Source organism: Cyclopterus lumpus, chromosome 6, assembly GCF_009769545.1.
Source record: "Cyclopterus lumpus isolate fCycLum1 chromosome 6, fCycLum1.pri, whole genome shotgun sequence".
In the NCBI taxonomy this organism is placed as follows: domain Eukaryota; kingdom Metazoa; phylum Chordata; class Actinopteri; order Perciformes; family Cyclopteridae; genus Cyclopterus; species Cyclopterus lumpus.
In genome coordinates, this window is record NC_046971.1 from 15,400,383 (window position 1) to 15,415,558 (window position 15,176).

The 15,176-nt window shown below is 40.2% G+C and overlaps 1 protein-coding gene across 1 annotated transcript; it reads left to right on the forward strand.

Annotated features, from left to right (window-relative positions):
* Positions 1–1,033: 1,033 nt before the first annotated feature.
* Positions 1,034–15,060, forward strand: nudt4a (nudix (nucleoside diphosphate linked moiety X)-type motif 4a). Its single transcript, XM_034536156.1, has 5 exons — positions 1,034–1,560; positions 7,011–7,121; positions 11,368–11,412; positions 11,692–11,779; positions 13,439–15,060. The coding sequence occupies exons 1-5, from the start codon at positions 1,462–1,464 to the stop codon at positions 13,663–13,665; spliced, it is 570 nt and encodes a 189-aa protein (XP_034392047.1). The 5' UTR covers positions 1,034–1,461; the 3' UTR covers positions 13,666–15,060.
* The last annotated feature ends 116 nt before the right edge of the window (positions 15,061–15,176 follow it).

Below are 15,176 nucleotides of genomic sequence, written 5' to 3' on the forward strand. Positions count from 1 at the left end.
GCTGGGTACTGGAGGTGTCCATTGTGGGCCCAACAAAACACATCTTTATACAAATGGTATAATAATTATTATTTACCATGTTCCAGATTAAAAGCAGCATGAAATTAGGACTCTCCCACAATACACTGATAGATCTCTGAACTTCAGAGATCCTAATTTCAGCCTTCATGCTCCCAGGCTGCTGACATTTTAGTAATTATATCTGCAGAGTATGTTACCTTTTAATCCTCATTTGAGCCATTGTGCTGCTCTGGATCAGGATAATTGTGTATTCCATAACAATCAAGACCTTTGTCTCTTTCTTGTTCTAGTTTCTGCCAGTGTCCTTTGGCACATTGTCCTTTGATACGCCAAGCTAATCAGACATTGTCACTGCATAACACCTCAACATGTTCCCCCTTGAACACATCCTGTGGTTTAGAGACAGTCCACGTCCACGAGAGGGAAGCCTTGAGCTTTGGTAGTTTATACTCAGCAGCTTAATTACAAGCGTCACCTCGAGAGGAATGCTGCTGTAACAAACAAGTGAATGTTACCACCCGGCTGCCTTTCTGAACTGAACTTTGTTTGGTTTATTTGACCATTTTGTAATGGTTGCCAATATAGGAGTTGAGGCAGCTTGTAATTTCTGATATGAAAATAAATGTGATGCAAATAATAATAATAATTATATATATATATTCTGATATGAAAATAAATGTGATGCAAATAATAATTATATATATATATATATGGCGGTGCTGGATGCAGGAGGATTTTGAGAATTTTGAGCCTCCAGTACGTTTGTTGGAATAGTTTTAAAGAACGATTTCTGAAGAACAATCTCAATCTGTCGGTCTAAAATGGACAGCTTTTTTTCAGTTTCTGAAATGAAAAAGACAGTCAAACTTCCTTCAAAGTATCTTAGTTTAGGGTCGAGGTGGCACTTAAAAGCAGCATCGCAGCATCCCTCACGCGCGTGACGTTCTTAACGATTATTTAATCGCCCCCCCCCCCCCCCCCCGGCGCGTGGAACTAACACCTGAAAGACACTTTATCCATGTTTTGTCTCGTCGTCTCGGTAATGATGCACGTGAAACTCGGTGGGAGCGGACAGTCCGCTTGTTGCGCAGCTCTCAGGTCAGCTGGTAGCACCTCCGACCACAGATGGAAGCGAGTTTGTTGAATCATGCGTGTTGACAGCGGCAGAGCCACCGCGGTGGGGAGCCTCCGGTACGCGACCAGCAGCACTCTGACGTTGGCCCGGGATGAATGAAGCCAGTGCACGCGGTCCAGCCGGCGCTCTCTGAAGAAGCTCAAAGTTGGGAGTATATTTCGGGAGATTCGCTGCTCCGGCTCTCCCACTCTCATTTGGACACTTTTCTTCAGCGTCTGGTTGAATCCAGATTTTCGCTTTCCCCCCCCCGCCCCTATCCCCCGCCAAAAAAAACAAAACTGTGCGCTCGACGATTGGGAACATAAATGATGAAGTTTAAGCCCAACCAGACCAGGACTTACGATGGCGAGGGGTTCAAGAGGCGAGCTGCGTGTTTGTGTTTTAAAAATGAAAACGAGGACGAGGTAAGAGAGGTGTCCGTCGACGGCTGAAGGGTGTTTTTCCGCTGTTTGCAGCTTCGCGTTTAACAACGTCTGCGTGTTACTACTGAAGTCCGCCTCCTTTCACACGGCACCCGGACTTCTCGCTGTTCGTCTCCAGTGGATAAACTTGGGCTGAAATCCAACATATTTGACCTATGAAAAAAAAACAAAGGGTCTCACAAGCCGGCACTCATTGCAACCGGCTCTCAACAGGAGACCATCATTTTCATTTCCTCTACGAATACATCCTGATAACTCATAATTCATAAAGACATGAGGCATCCTCATTGTGTCCTGGCAGTGCAAACTGCTGGCTGAGGTGTTGTTATTGTGCTGCACCTTCAAGCATTTATTTGGTTGAGATATTTCTTCAATGTGCACCACTAGCCTTTTAATAAGTAATAATGTTATTAGTTTTTCAATACTGTTTTCTAACTTTCACTGCCATCAGCTGATGTGGTTATTGTAAAGGGTCATTTCCATATCAACACACACCAAAAAGCATGAACATTAGACTCATTCTGCAGCTAACATGAACTCTTAAAGATTATCATGTAAGGAGTGTAGTCATTTTCTAGAACATACATTATTTTAATTTGATGCTGCTGAAATTATTAGTAGTATTGTCATTTAGGTATAATTAAGGCTCCATTAATCTGGAGGAAGTTATACATTGGGGGCAGGGGTTGTCTGATCGCGTTTGCCCAGTGATGGCGGCCCATCTCAGGACCACATGTGGTGTGGGGCCATTGGGGACTGGGGGGGGGGGGTTGAGTGTTACACTGTGTGCTAAACACCAAGTGACCTATCCGCTGCAATTTATAGAAACAAGGTGCAGGCCCTTGCTGTCCCCCTGGCAGATTTGCTTTCCTGCTACGTGCTCCCACCCTCCTCTTCCCCATCACCCACTCTCACCCTATCTGTCCTGCGTGTCTGGGACAGAGGGCTGACATATGCAAAAAGTTACTTTCATTATTGTAGATTGCACCGGAGGATGATGTAAAGGTCTCACATCACATGCTATGCTGATCTTGGCCTTCATTTCCATCATTTAGGCTTTGATTGCACATGTCACACTTTATGTTGTAAACTATCCATCCAGTCTGCATGCCTGGTGTACAGCCACTTCCTCAACATGTCAGCTGGAGTCCAGGAGGACAGGAACAGGTCTGCAGATAAATACTAGACATAATTACTTAATATTGTTAGAACTCAGAAGACAACTGATATAAGTATTTTTAGTAATTATGCTGTCAATAAGAAACATGTCTCAAATTAATCAGTGGGTCTTCTCGTAGAATGCATTCTAGTTCAAAAACAGTTTCCAAAAATAGAAGCAAATTTGGGGTTTTGGCGAGGAAATATGGTTGAAACCGGTATATTATTATTATCAACTAGATATGTAAAATACGATAGAGTTTCATTAATCCCAAAGAAAATGTTTCTAGAGGAGAACATTTTTCACAAAGTTACATACTGACATACGGTTTTATACATTCCATCAGACATAATAATAATAAGAACCTAAATAGCTCAGTTTATTATTACAATCAGCTCAGAATAATTCATCTGTTCATATCATCACAGTATGTTTTTGCTGAAAGTCAGTTAACAATAAAGAAGAATCCTAAATTGATTGTATTGAACGTGTCTTGGTTTGCATTTTATTGTACAGCAGTTCATATTAGGCCAATCACTGTATATCACTGTATATTTCTCCACCAGAAATAATAGTAATATGAAAGAATTAGAACTCCGTTCTTTTTTAAAATATTGATACCAGTGATCCGGTGTTGATCACCTTAATGCTCATGTGGATCTGTAGAGCTCTCACTGAGGTGTGTGCTGCCGGTTGGGGTCATTAACCTCTTCCGCTAAGCTCTCTTCTTTTCATACAGAAAGGCGACTGCTGATCCTGTGGTTTTTGAAAGCGTTTTGGCTGTGTGTGTGTGTGTGTGTGTGTGTGTGTTTATGGGTAGCTGCTTAGGTAGAAGTGCCTACGTGTTTCACATGGCGTTTGTGTGAAATTGCGCACGCACGTGTGTGTGTGTGTGTTGTGTGTATTTTTGTCAGTGAGACCGCTACCAGTGTATCTGTGGGGCTTTTCTGTTCTCCACCTCTGCAGTGATTCATTTACCACCTCATCATCAGCCATCATGCAGCAAGCTCTTCAATGTCACTCCCAGTGCAACATTCTTTTGCATCCTTTTTGGCATCTATGATTTGTATTTTTCATAAGATTGCCCATAGTAATTTTCTCATGACAAAGTTAATGTCTTGCTTATTTAAAATGGCTTCATAAAGAGTAAGTAGGGTTGTGAACCGGTGAGGTAAAGATCTAACTGCAGGTTTTAGTCCGTAAGTAGTGACTGCAGATTCAGTTCACTGACTGATATTACATGTCAGCAGAATCACTTGTACTTTCTAATTTCACCTGTTATCCATATAAATACTGACAGAGTTGCCTGTGTTAAGAATATCTTATGCGGCCTCCAGGGTGTTTGCAAATGCAAGAACAGACACACCCACAGGCACGTAAGGAATTATATCAATGATCCAAAGCAGGAAAACAGCAGCTCTTTGTTTGTTTGAAGTCGTAGTTCTATTATGCGCTTATTAATGACGAACAATAAGACTGTCAAAATAGTGTTTGAATGAATTTCCTGAGAGTCCTGAGAGCTCTTGGTGTTATCTTACTCCTGACCCAGAGTTGAGTTACAGTGAAGCCAAGTCCCACAGCGTGAAGTTTCACTCATCGCAGTCATTTCTGGGCTTTAGAGTCCACAGCAGTGAAGATGTTATCATTACTGCTCTTCACAAATCTGCCATGCTTGCACGATCAGGTCTCAGAAGGAATGCAGACACATCTTAATGCTGGGAAACCTCTGCTGGGACAGTCATGCTCACCTATCGTAAAACACGAAGTGTGTAAGCTGCTTGTTTTTAATCAATCTTCACTGTCAAGAGAGCTACTTACTTACGTGTCATGTGTCCAAAAGGATTCGGGAACTATTCACACGTGAACTTGATGTGGGTCAGTGTAAGGCCAGAATAGGGTTTAAGGTCAAGTGACTGCACCTCTAGAGTGGCACCGTGCTAAAAAAAGACCACACTGCATTTGTTTGAGGTCAGTTAAACATAGTGCAGCTTTGGTTTGATTATTTCAGACTTGTCATGTTTTATAGCTCTTCAAGTCTTTTAACGTTAGTTTATTATTTGATAAGCAAATGATGGCTGAAGTGGGCCACTGCAATGTTACTTGTGGGACTGTTTTGGAGAGGTTATTATTTAACTTCCGACTGTATTCAAAGCAGCTGCCTCTCTTCGTCGACTTCTCAGTTGTTTTGGTCTTCGTCGACTCAATTACTCGTTCTTTATTCTTTTTTCATCCGGAATGACTTGTGTTAATATTTAAAGTGGTGCTTTTGTGCCATTCTTTGAGGACAAACTCAGTTTTACAAATCTGTTAATTAAATCAACTAAATAACTAGAACGGGCACTCGGTAGAGCGCATACCTTTGCCGCAGCCACTTTTTGGTACTTTGCATGAGAGTGTGGGGAACAGTAAATTGATGTAACTTGATACCAGATATTGTGGTAAACATCACAAAAGAATTATGTATGAACATCAGCCTTGATTTATGATTTTAACCTTTGTATGTCGCATGAGAGGGTGGGGAACAGAACAGTGAACATTTTGGTGCTGTTTTCATGCAAACAAAAAGTTATGACAAACCCCGCACATTTTGCAAGGTCGTGACCCCCCCTGACCTTCGACCCTCAACCGCTAAGAAGGGTTATGACGTCATTGTATCATGTCGTATATCACAAGATCGGGCATTGAATTCTGAACATTTTGGCATTAGTTGCATGCCAATTGGATAAAAATTTACCGCGTTATAATAAAAATACGATTTTCATGACCTTGACCTTGACCTTTGACCTGATCGCTCCCCGATCTAATCAAATGGTCCCCGGATAACAGCCAATCATCCCACCAAATTTCATGCGATTCGGTTTAATACTTTTTGAGTTATGCGAATAACAAACAGACATATTTACAAATAAATACACAGCGTTTAAAACATAACCTCCGCAAAAGTATTTTGCGAAGGTAATAACAATAATTAATCGACACAACTGTTGAGTTGTAGTGGATTTTATGTACACTTGCACATGTAGATAAGAGAGGTTATGTTTTAAATTAATACATAAAGAAAGATATAATTAATTTGAGGAATATTCTGAGGAATGTATTATGAAGCATAAGAGAGGATCACTGTTTTATTATTCTGTTTGTTAATGACAAATTATGCTTAATTGTATGATGCATGGGAATGAATGGATGTTTTATTGTTTAGACAATAGTTAAAGAGATGCCGATTGAAACCTGAGATGTTGCTTTTATTCTGAAGACAGGATAATAGGGTTTTATTCTGAAGAGGAACTTCCTGTCCTTGACCGGAAGTGTGAGCTTTGACCCCGCTAGTTTATCGATTGGAGGCATTCTTTGAAGTGGCCAATGGAACTAACCTTCAGGTGTGAACCTTATGTCTTATTCGCTGGTCAGCGTAGCATGCTGTGTCTCTGAAAGGTATTTGCATGAATACCTCCACTAACCAATGGGAGCTTAGCTCAGCGAATGGACTGCGAATAAAACTAATTGTAAGACGTGAATTTGGTCTCTTACGTGGTGACGCCAGACAGAAACTGTTGGCTAAGTCAGGAGACTGTGGAAGCGAAGCCATGTGAGCGCGTCCGGGCCTGGACCATGTATGTATACAGATGACTCTTGTTTGTTATGATTAAATAATGATTATTATATATCTCTGGCTTCAGAGCTTCTTCTTCCAAGCACCAGGCAGCTCGAGATTCTCTGAACTCTTACACAACGTATTAGTGTAAGGCGACTATGAATTTCTTTAGTTGAGGACAGTCATACTTGTTGTTTGTGATGTTTAATTGTAGTATTATAGATATAATCCACCTAAAATGTTAGGTATTCCTTACTAGTATTTATTTGATTGTGTCCACTTGTGGTCACACATTCTCTCAGGCAGGTAATCTAATCTACACCAATCTAAAGGTGTCTGTATGTGATTTTCTTGTGTATCTGTTTGCGCTTTTAATTAATTAGGAAACATCAACTGTCAGTTACGCTGATTCACTTATTTTAATTATGTGGCAAACAGCGTGACATGCTGAGCATCCCGATCCACAACATGCTCATCTTGCAATAAGTAAATGAAGTGAATGACTGACATGACACGTGAGATGTTTAATACACATCCTGCTGAATGACTAGCGCCACACTCAGCTGCCACCAGACACCTATCGTGGTGACGAACTCTCAACATGGGCATGCCGTTGGCGTGTTTTTGGCACCCTGAACTCAAGAGCGGGGACCTGACGAAGGCCTTTCTCCCTGGCAGGTGCTACTGGTGAGCAGCAGTCGCCATCCAGACCAATGGATCGTGCCAGGAGGAGGAATGGAGCCAGAGGAGGAGCCCTGTGGGGCCGCCATCAGGGAGGTCTACGAAGAGGTAGGCTCATCCACGGAAAAGAGGAAGAAAACAGGCACACATATCATGTAGCTGTTCTCTGGCACTACTTGTCATAATGGTGGTTTTGCATGTTTCACTAAAGGTTGCATACACTTGACATTACTGCTGACCATTTTCCAAAGCATACTGTATGCATTTAGATGATTCTCTACCTCGCAGGGAGCCACACACACCTCGACTCAGAACCTACTATTTAATTCAATTCAGTTTATTTTGTATAGCCCAATATCACAAATTACAAATTTGCCTCAGAGGGCTTAACAATCTGTACACATACGACATCCCTGTCCCAGGACCTCACATGGGATCAGGAAAACTGATCCGAAAGAAAAACTTTCACGGGGAAAAAAGGGAAGAAACCTTTAGGAGAGCAACAGAGGAGGATCCCTCTCCCCGATGGACAGAAGCAATATATGTCATGTGTACAGAATGAACAGCATTACAGAGTTACATAAGCACATTCAATGAATATAACAATGTATGAATGGACCTCCACAATCCATGAAACAGAAGGGATGTAGAGAGAAAGGGGGGCGGGGCAATCAGCAGGGTCAAGGCAGGAGGCTGGCTCACCAGGCAGGAGGCATCAGACACAGCCAGGTCCAATGGACCCTACGAGATGTGAAGTCACAAAGACTCCAGGGGGGAAGCAGAGTTAATAAGGTGCAATGGAGAGATGTAAATTCATCCATAAGGAGAGAGAGAAGAGGAGATAGGTGCTCAGTGTATCCTAAAACTTCCCTTAGCCGCCTATAAGCCTATAGCAGCATATCAAGGGGCTCGACCAGGGCAAACCTGATTCAGCCCTAACTATAAGCACTATTAAAGAGGAAAGTCTTAAGTCTACTCTTAAATGAGGTGCCTGTCTGCCTCCCGGACTAAAAGTGGAAGCTGGTTCCATAAAAGAGGAGCTTGATAACTGAAGGCTCTTGCTCCCATCCTACTTTTTAGGACTCTAGGAACCATGAGTAGCCCCGCATTTAGTGAGCGGAGCTCTCTAGTGGGGCAATATGGTACTACAAGCTCCTTAAGATATGATGGTGTATCACCAATCAAGGCTTTGTAGGTGAGGATAAGAATTTTAAATGTGATTCTTGATTTTACAGGGAGCCAGTGCAGAGCAGCTAATACAAGAGTAATGTGATCTCTTTTCTTAGTTTTTGTGAGTACACAAGCTGCAGCATTCTGGATTAATTGAAGGGATTTAAGAGACTCATTAGAGCAGCCTGATAATAAGGAGTTGCAGTAATCCAGTCTAGAAGTAACAAACGCGTGAACCTGATTTTTGAAAGTTTACGTAGATGAAAAAATGCAGTTCTTGAGATTTGCTTCACATGGGAGTTAAAGGTCCCGATCAAAGATAAGGCTGAGATTCTTCACAGTGGTGTTGGATGCCAGGGCAATGTCATCTACAGAAACCACATCTACAGATAATTGATCTCTGAGGTGTTCAGGGCCGAGTAAAATAACTTCAGTTTTGTCTGAGTTTAACATCAGGAAGTTGCAGGTCATCCATTTTTGTATGTCTTTAAGACATGCTTGAATTTTAGCGAGCTGGTTGGTCTCCTCTGGTTTGATCGATAGATATAATTGAGTATCATCTGCATAACAATGAATGGAGTGTTTCCTGATAATATTGCCCAAAAGAAGCATATATAAGGTAAATAAAATTGGTCCAAGCACAGAACCTTGTGGAACTCCATGATTAACGCTGGTGGTCATTGAGGCTTCATCGTTTACAAATAAAAATTGAGATCGATCTGATGAATAGGATTTAAACCAACTTAGTGCAGTACCTGAAATGCCAATCGACTGATCCAGTCTCTGTAATAGGATGTCATGATCAATGGTGTCGAACGCAGCACTAAGGTCGAACAAAACAAGTACAGAGATGAGTCCTTTATCTGATGCAATTAGGAGGTCATTTGTAATTTTCACCAGTGCTGTCTCTGTGCTGTGGTGTTTTCTAAATCCTGACTGAAACTCCTCAAATAAACTATTATGATGTAGAAAGTACTAATGTATCAACGCTTTATTCATTTTTAAGGAGGTCAGTTAATAATAATAACACTGCTGCAGCATAATGCAGGTGAAGGAAGGACTGTCTGTGGTGAGCTTAACTGGTTTTGGTAATTTCCAATATGTGAGTAATGAGTCAACTGATCAACAGCTCTGCTTTCACAAGCTCTGTTGTAATGAAATGAAGGTAGAAGATAAGCAGTAAGCAAACAAGAATATTGTGAACCAGGTAAATTCATGTTTGTGTGGAAGCAGACTCCCTAAAACTCCCAAACCCAAACTTCCCACTAGCATGTAAATGCATCGGTAGAGAGGATCGCCGCTAAAACATGCATTGTGTGATATTGGCGTTGTTAAAAAACATAAAGCAGGTTAAGATATCAATGTGTTTGGTAACGCAATACAAATCTGAGAAACCACATCAATTAATTACCCTGTAACCTTACATAACACAAGCAGCAAAAATATGTCACTGTCACAAATGGCGGCAGGAGGAATTTCTCATATCCTTAACTTGGATAGATCAAGATAAGGTGGAAAATCAAAGAATGTCTTACACACTCTGAAAATGATTTATGTTTGTATTCAATTAATTTGACAGGCTAGAAGCACAGATAGCACAGTGTCTAAATACTGTAGCCAATACTTAGGGATAGAAGTATTTGGCAATGATACATACAAACAGTCAATTGTTCTGTGGTTTATTCAGTGGGTGCTGCTGGTAGTTGGAGTGCAGTGTGCTGTGAGCCTCTGCCTTGGATAGAAGTGTGCTGACAGTTTTGAAGTATGGCAGTGACATTTAGGAAGGTTTCCAGTTACCCATATCCTCTGCCTCCCAGACCAGACATGCACCTGAATATAGATACGCTACGAACCAACTACTGTGGCAGGCAAACAATTCAACACATCATGTTCAACAGCCTGATGTCAAGTTAAATGTCAGTGTGATGGTTTGAATTTGTGCTTGTGTGAGATTTGTCCATACTATCGAAAGTTTTTCAAATTCAACTTTTCTTTTGTATAATCACAAAGCAAATTTAGTAGAAAATATGTTTCAAATATTGTCCGTTAGTATAGACAATAGCTGTGTCTCAATGATACACAATCAATTCTAATCTGGTTTTGAGTATGTAAAAAAAGACAAAAGTCAAAAGCATGCATACTGAAAAAGAAAAAACAAGCTTCATTTTTGAATGTGTTGTTGATGTAGACCATTTTACCACAGAGCTATGAACAACGGAAATTGAGGAGCTGCTTGCAGCTGCACTAAATTAAAAATAAATTGCTTAAAACTGCTTCAGAAAGATCTTGGAAAACGTAGTTAAAATATATGAGGTATATTTGTTAAGTTTAATGTATGTGAATGTCTTGTATATTTAGTGCAAAAAACAATTTACTATAAAGACCGGTAGGAAATATACTGTATACAATCAGTATGTAGTATGAAATTGGCAGCAATGGTCTCTGCCTGTTGTGGGTTCTAGACGTCCTTATTGATCCCGGCGATTCTGAAATGAGATGCAAAGTCGGAAATATGCCACAGAGTAAAGGCCGAATACAGTCATGAGCTCTTGGAGTGCCTTATGTGTGACTCAGCCAGCAACACAACGATTTATTTTTTATTTTATTACTTAATTTATTGTTTTTACAAAAGTTGATCAAACATGCCATCAGTATCTGCTGACTTTGTACTCCTCAAGCTGCCTAGCTCCATTACACTCTAATATTGCTCTTGCAAATCAATTTTTTGCTTGTGAAAGACTTCAATAGGAAAGGTAGACATCTGAATTTGAGTAATTTTGTAAAGCTGATCTTATTGTTCACCCCAGTAATCATCTCCATTGGTTTTGTGTGTTTCCCGTGGGTTTCAGTGGCCATGGGCTTTTTAAAAATAATTTTTTCACACCTGTCTCGTCATCGGACCATGTGTAGGTCCCGCTGGTCACCTCTGCTACGCTGCCTCACAAGCTTGTGGCGATGCCGTGGTAACACGCCACAGGGTTACCTTTACTAAATGGGACACATGTTCAACTGAGACTGTGCATACAAATCCCAACAGAGACGAGCTGTTCCTAATACCAGGTTCTTGTTGTGTTGCAGCTGTAAGAAAATATTGCTAGTACGAATTTGTGAAAAAAATCAAATGTACTGGTCAGTACCGGCAATATGTTGAATGACTCGGTTATTTTTGTTTGTGTGTGTACAGGCGGGTGTGACGGGAAAACTTGGCAGACTACTCGGGATTTTTGAGGTAAACTTGTCAAATTCAAAAAGTATAATGTATTCTTACATGGCAGATAACTCATGATATGACACTGATTCAAATATTGTATCAGCTTGGCTGGTAAGCCAACTATCATGCCTAGACTGCCCCAGTGGGTTCATGTGTTTGTGTTCATGCAGAGGCGCTAAAGAAGCTGAGGACTGTGTTAACAGCATGTCTTTGTTGTATATGACATCTTTGTTTGCATTGCATTTGCCCAGTTTATTGCAGTGATGTGAAGAAGTGTCTTTGTCTAAACCTTTGCAGCACAATAAAGAGAGAAAGCACAGGACGTACGTCTTCACCCTCATAGTGACGGAAACACTAGAAGACTGGGAGGACTCTGTCAAAATTGGTATGTCTCGACGTAGAAAAAAACAAACTTTTGCAACAAATTAGTTTAGTTCCAGGGGTTTATGGAATCTAAGTTAATTGGATGGACGTTATCAAACCCATACATTTGACAAGGTTTTCTGTCTCTCAATCACTTTAATTGATTTTGTTGTCTTGTTGATGTTGATGCAGGTTGAGAAAGAGTGTCGGGGTCTCCAGTCATCACTTTGTAAACTGAGAAACTGGTAAACACACTTAACCAGCAAGTCAAACCACCCGATCTACAGTGTTACAGTCCTACAGCAACAATTAGTCCTAAATTAACTACCACTACACATGTCCACGGAATTATATCTGAAGATGTGGTCTTCAACATTTTTTAGTATTTCAGACATTTTGAAGTTCAGTTGATTATGAAAATGATCATCAGCCCGACAATGGCAATGCTTTCCCTCATTGATTATTTTTGCCCAATCATTGCAAAATATTGTTGCCTGTGATGTGGATTATGTTTCGACATGTGATCACTATTTCTTTTGAATATGTTTTGTATTTCGAATCTAATGCTTTTCTTGTAATTTAGTAATTCAAAAGGGTAACTATTGCTACTCTTTTGCTAGTCTGGAAAAAGGGGATTGTGATAATTTACTCCCTTCACCAACAAAGATACAATGTAGTCTGTTCCAAAGGGGAGGAATGTTTTGCAGTTTTCGCCCCCTTCTTACTTGTCTTCTCTGGTGTAATGTACTCTCCCCCCTCTACTGAAAGGCCAGTGTACTTCAACATGATAAAGATAATAGAATTCATTTTCAAAATGCTATTTGGAAAGGAATTGGAGAAAAGTATGGGATGACACATCGTTTTTATGGAAGGTGCTTTTATGAGGACTTCTTAAACACTGACTGAAGTAGGTCAGGAATGTGCTGAAAAATGAAAAATGTGCTAAACAGTGAAAAATGTGCTAAACAGTTTATTCTTGAGCGTTTTGTATACTATTCTGCCTTTTGAGCAATCTTACACAGCACTCAATCAGATGCTCATTAACACTGCAAAAAGAGTTTTAGTGAAGAATGTTATTAGAATTACTTACGGTCAACAAATCATGCTAAATCATGCTAAATCTATGCTAAACTGAGTGAGGTATGAGTGAAGTAACAGATCGAGAAGGACAAAAAAATAGAGGAAGGCAAAGGAGAAGAATACTCTGAAAATGTTGGCGCAAAAGGTAGGAAATTGCTAACTTGAATGACAAATTAAAAAGCACCTCAATCAATTCAAAGACAAATGAAAAAAAACAAAAAACAGGCTTCAGGCAGTAAATAATCAAAATATATAACAGTGTAGATCTTTTCTCAAGCTTAAACACTAAAGCTAATTAAGAACACTGAAGTGAAAACTATGAACTAATCATCATTGTGAAAGGGTCAATATGCTGGAAACAGAGGGCCTGTTCGATCATATGAAACCCCTCTGACCGCACCTTTCCAACACCTGAATAGGGAAGGCTACATCCAACCATTGTTTTTCACAAAGCCGAAATTCTGACTGATTAAAAAACACAAGGTCTCAGGTTCAAACCCAACGACGTTCAGTATAATCCATGTTCGTTGATGAAGGTTCATTGAGCGCAGCACCAAACATCTGATGATCAGTCCCCGTCCTCTCTTGAATGTTTTCACAGGAAGGACGAGGAAGTGGTTCAAGGTAGACGAAGCCATCAGGGTGCTGCAGAGCCACAAGCCTGTCCATGCAGAGTACCTACGCAGGCTCACCAGCACCTGTATCCCCCCTTGTGGTCCTGTGTGTAGCCCGACTAATGGCAACACCCCGAGCTCACAAGTGACAGACGGCAATACGCCTCACTATGTTGTTTGCTCCACACAGGGCTCAGATTTAGCCAACAGATAGGACCATCACCAGCAGCAAGCAGTTCTTTTAAGAGGACAACGCAATGGACACCTGGAAAAGACTTCTGCATTGGTTGCATTACTAACGCAGCCTCTTAATATGTACAGTATGGACTTCCTTTAAATTGATTTGAAACCCATTTGTAAGGAGTGCCAACATGTTTTCCAAGTATATTTAAGATTTTATATGTATATTTTTCAACAAATATCAACAGCTAATGAAGCAAATGTTTCCTTTAAAGGCATTCAGCTCTATATGGATTTTTCTCAGTGAGCTGCTTCTGCAGTGTCGGTCCTGTCTTTAGTGCAGAGTATTTGATGAGCAGTGCACACATATTTGGGTTGTTTCTTGGGAAGTGTTTGCTCTTAGAGGAAGTCATACCCCCACAATGACTCAGTGCCAAATAATGTCCCTCTTCAAGATGTTTTCAAAAGAAACGGTTAAATTTGAATGAGTATCTTATTGCAATTATGTTTTTGGTGAATTCTTAGGACACTCTAGGGCGGCAAAAACTAATGTCACCTGACTACACCTCAAGTCTGGTGAGGTATTTAGCACAATGAAAGCTGAGGGCAAAGTCTACTTTGATACAAGTGTGAACAACATTGCTCCTCCTATAATTACCAGTTTACAAGTACACACAGTATTATCTCTAATCACTAGTAACAGTGTAACGCTGTCATAAAGATAAGGCATCATACCAACCACCACAATAAATGGAGACTTAGATTCTTCTTCAAGCATAATTTAGTCTGTATAGTTAATGTTTTCAGGTTGACTGTTAAATCAAACAAATAACAGTGTATTGGTAGTTAGATCAATATCAGCTACCGTATAATTGAACGGAACTGCAGGCAGCATAATCAAAATTAGCAAATGTGCCAAAGAATGACTATTCAATACTATATCTGCAGAAGACACTATACATATTGTAGTGTATTTGACAAATTGTCCTGTTACTGTTTGGGCTAAGAGGCCTTTTGTTTTGCCAGAGAATTACAATGTGCTTTAGTCTGATTATATCAAGTGCCTTCATAAACAATAGTAAATTGTGTTTAGTTTGTCGACACTGCACCTCACACCCAACAGCCCTTACTGGAAGCAGTACAATCTGCACTGACACACAATGTCAAAACCAGACCCTATTTTTCTCAGCTGTGGTTAGATTTAAACAATTGGATGTTGAAGGAATTGTTCAAATTTAATGTACAGTATTTAGTTTGCATTGTAGGAAATTATTTATTTATGTTTCAAAGGGAGAAAACTCCCTCACATCATGAACAGGAAACTATGACCGGAAGTAATCAGTCAGTGTGCCAGGCTTCTTTTGTCAGTGCAACATTTGTTTTTTAAATAAATTCAGTTTATTGAATATTATGGGCTCTTCTTGATAAACTTCACGAACAATCTTTTTTTTCTATTTGTGTTTGTGTTTGTGACTTTTCTGCAGTGTGCCACAGTGTTTGTATATAAAACCTTTAAATAAAAATAAATAAAAAAACCTTTATTGA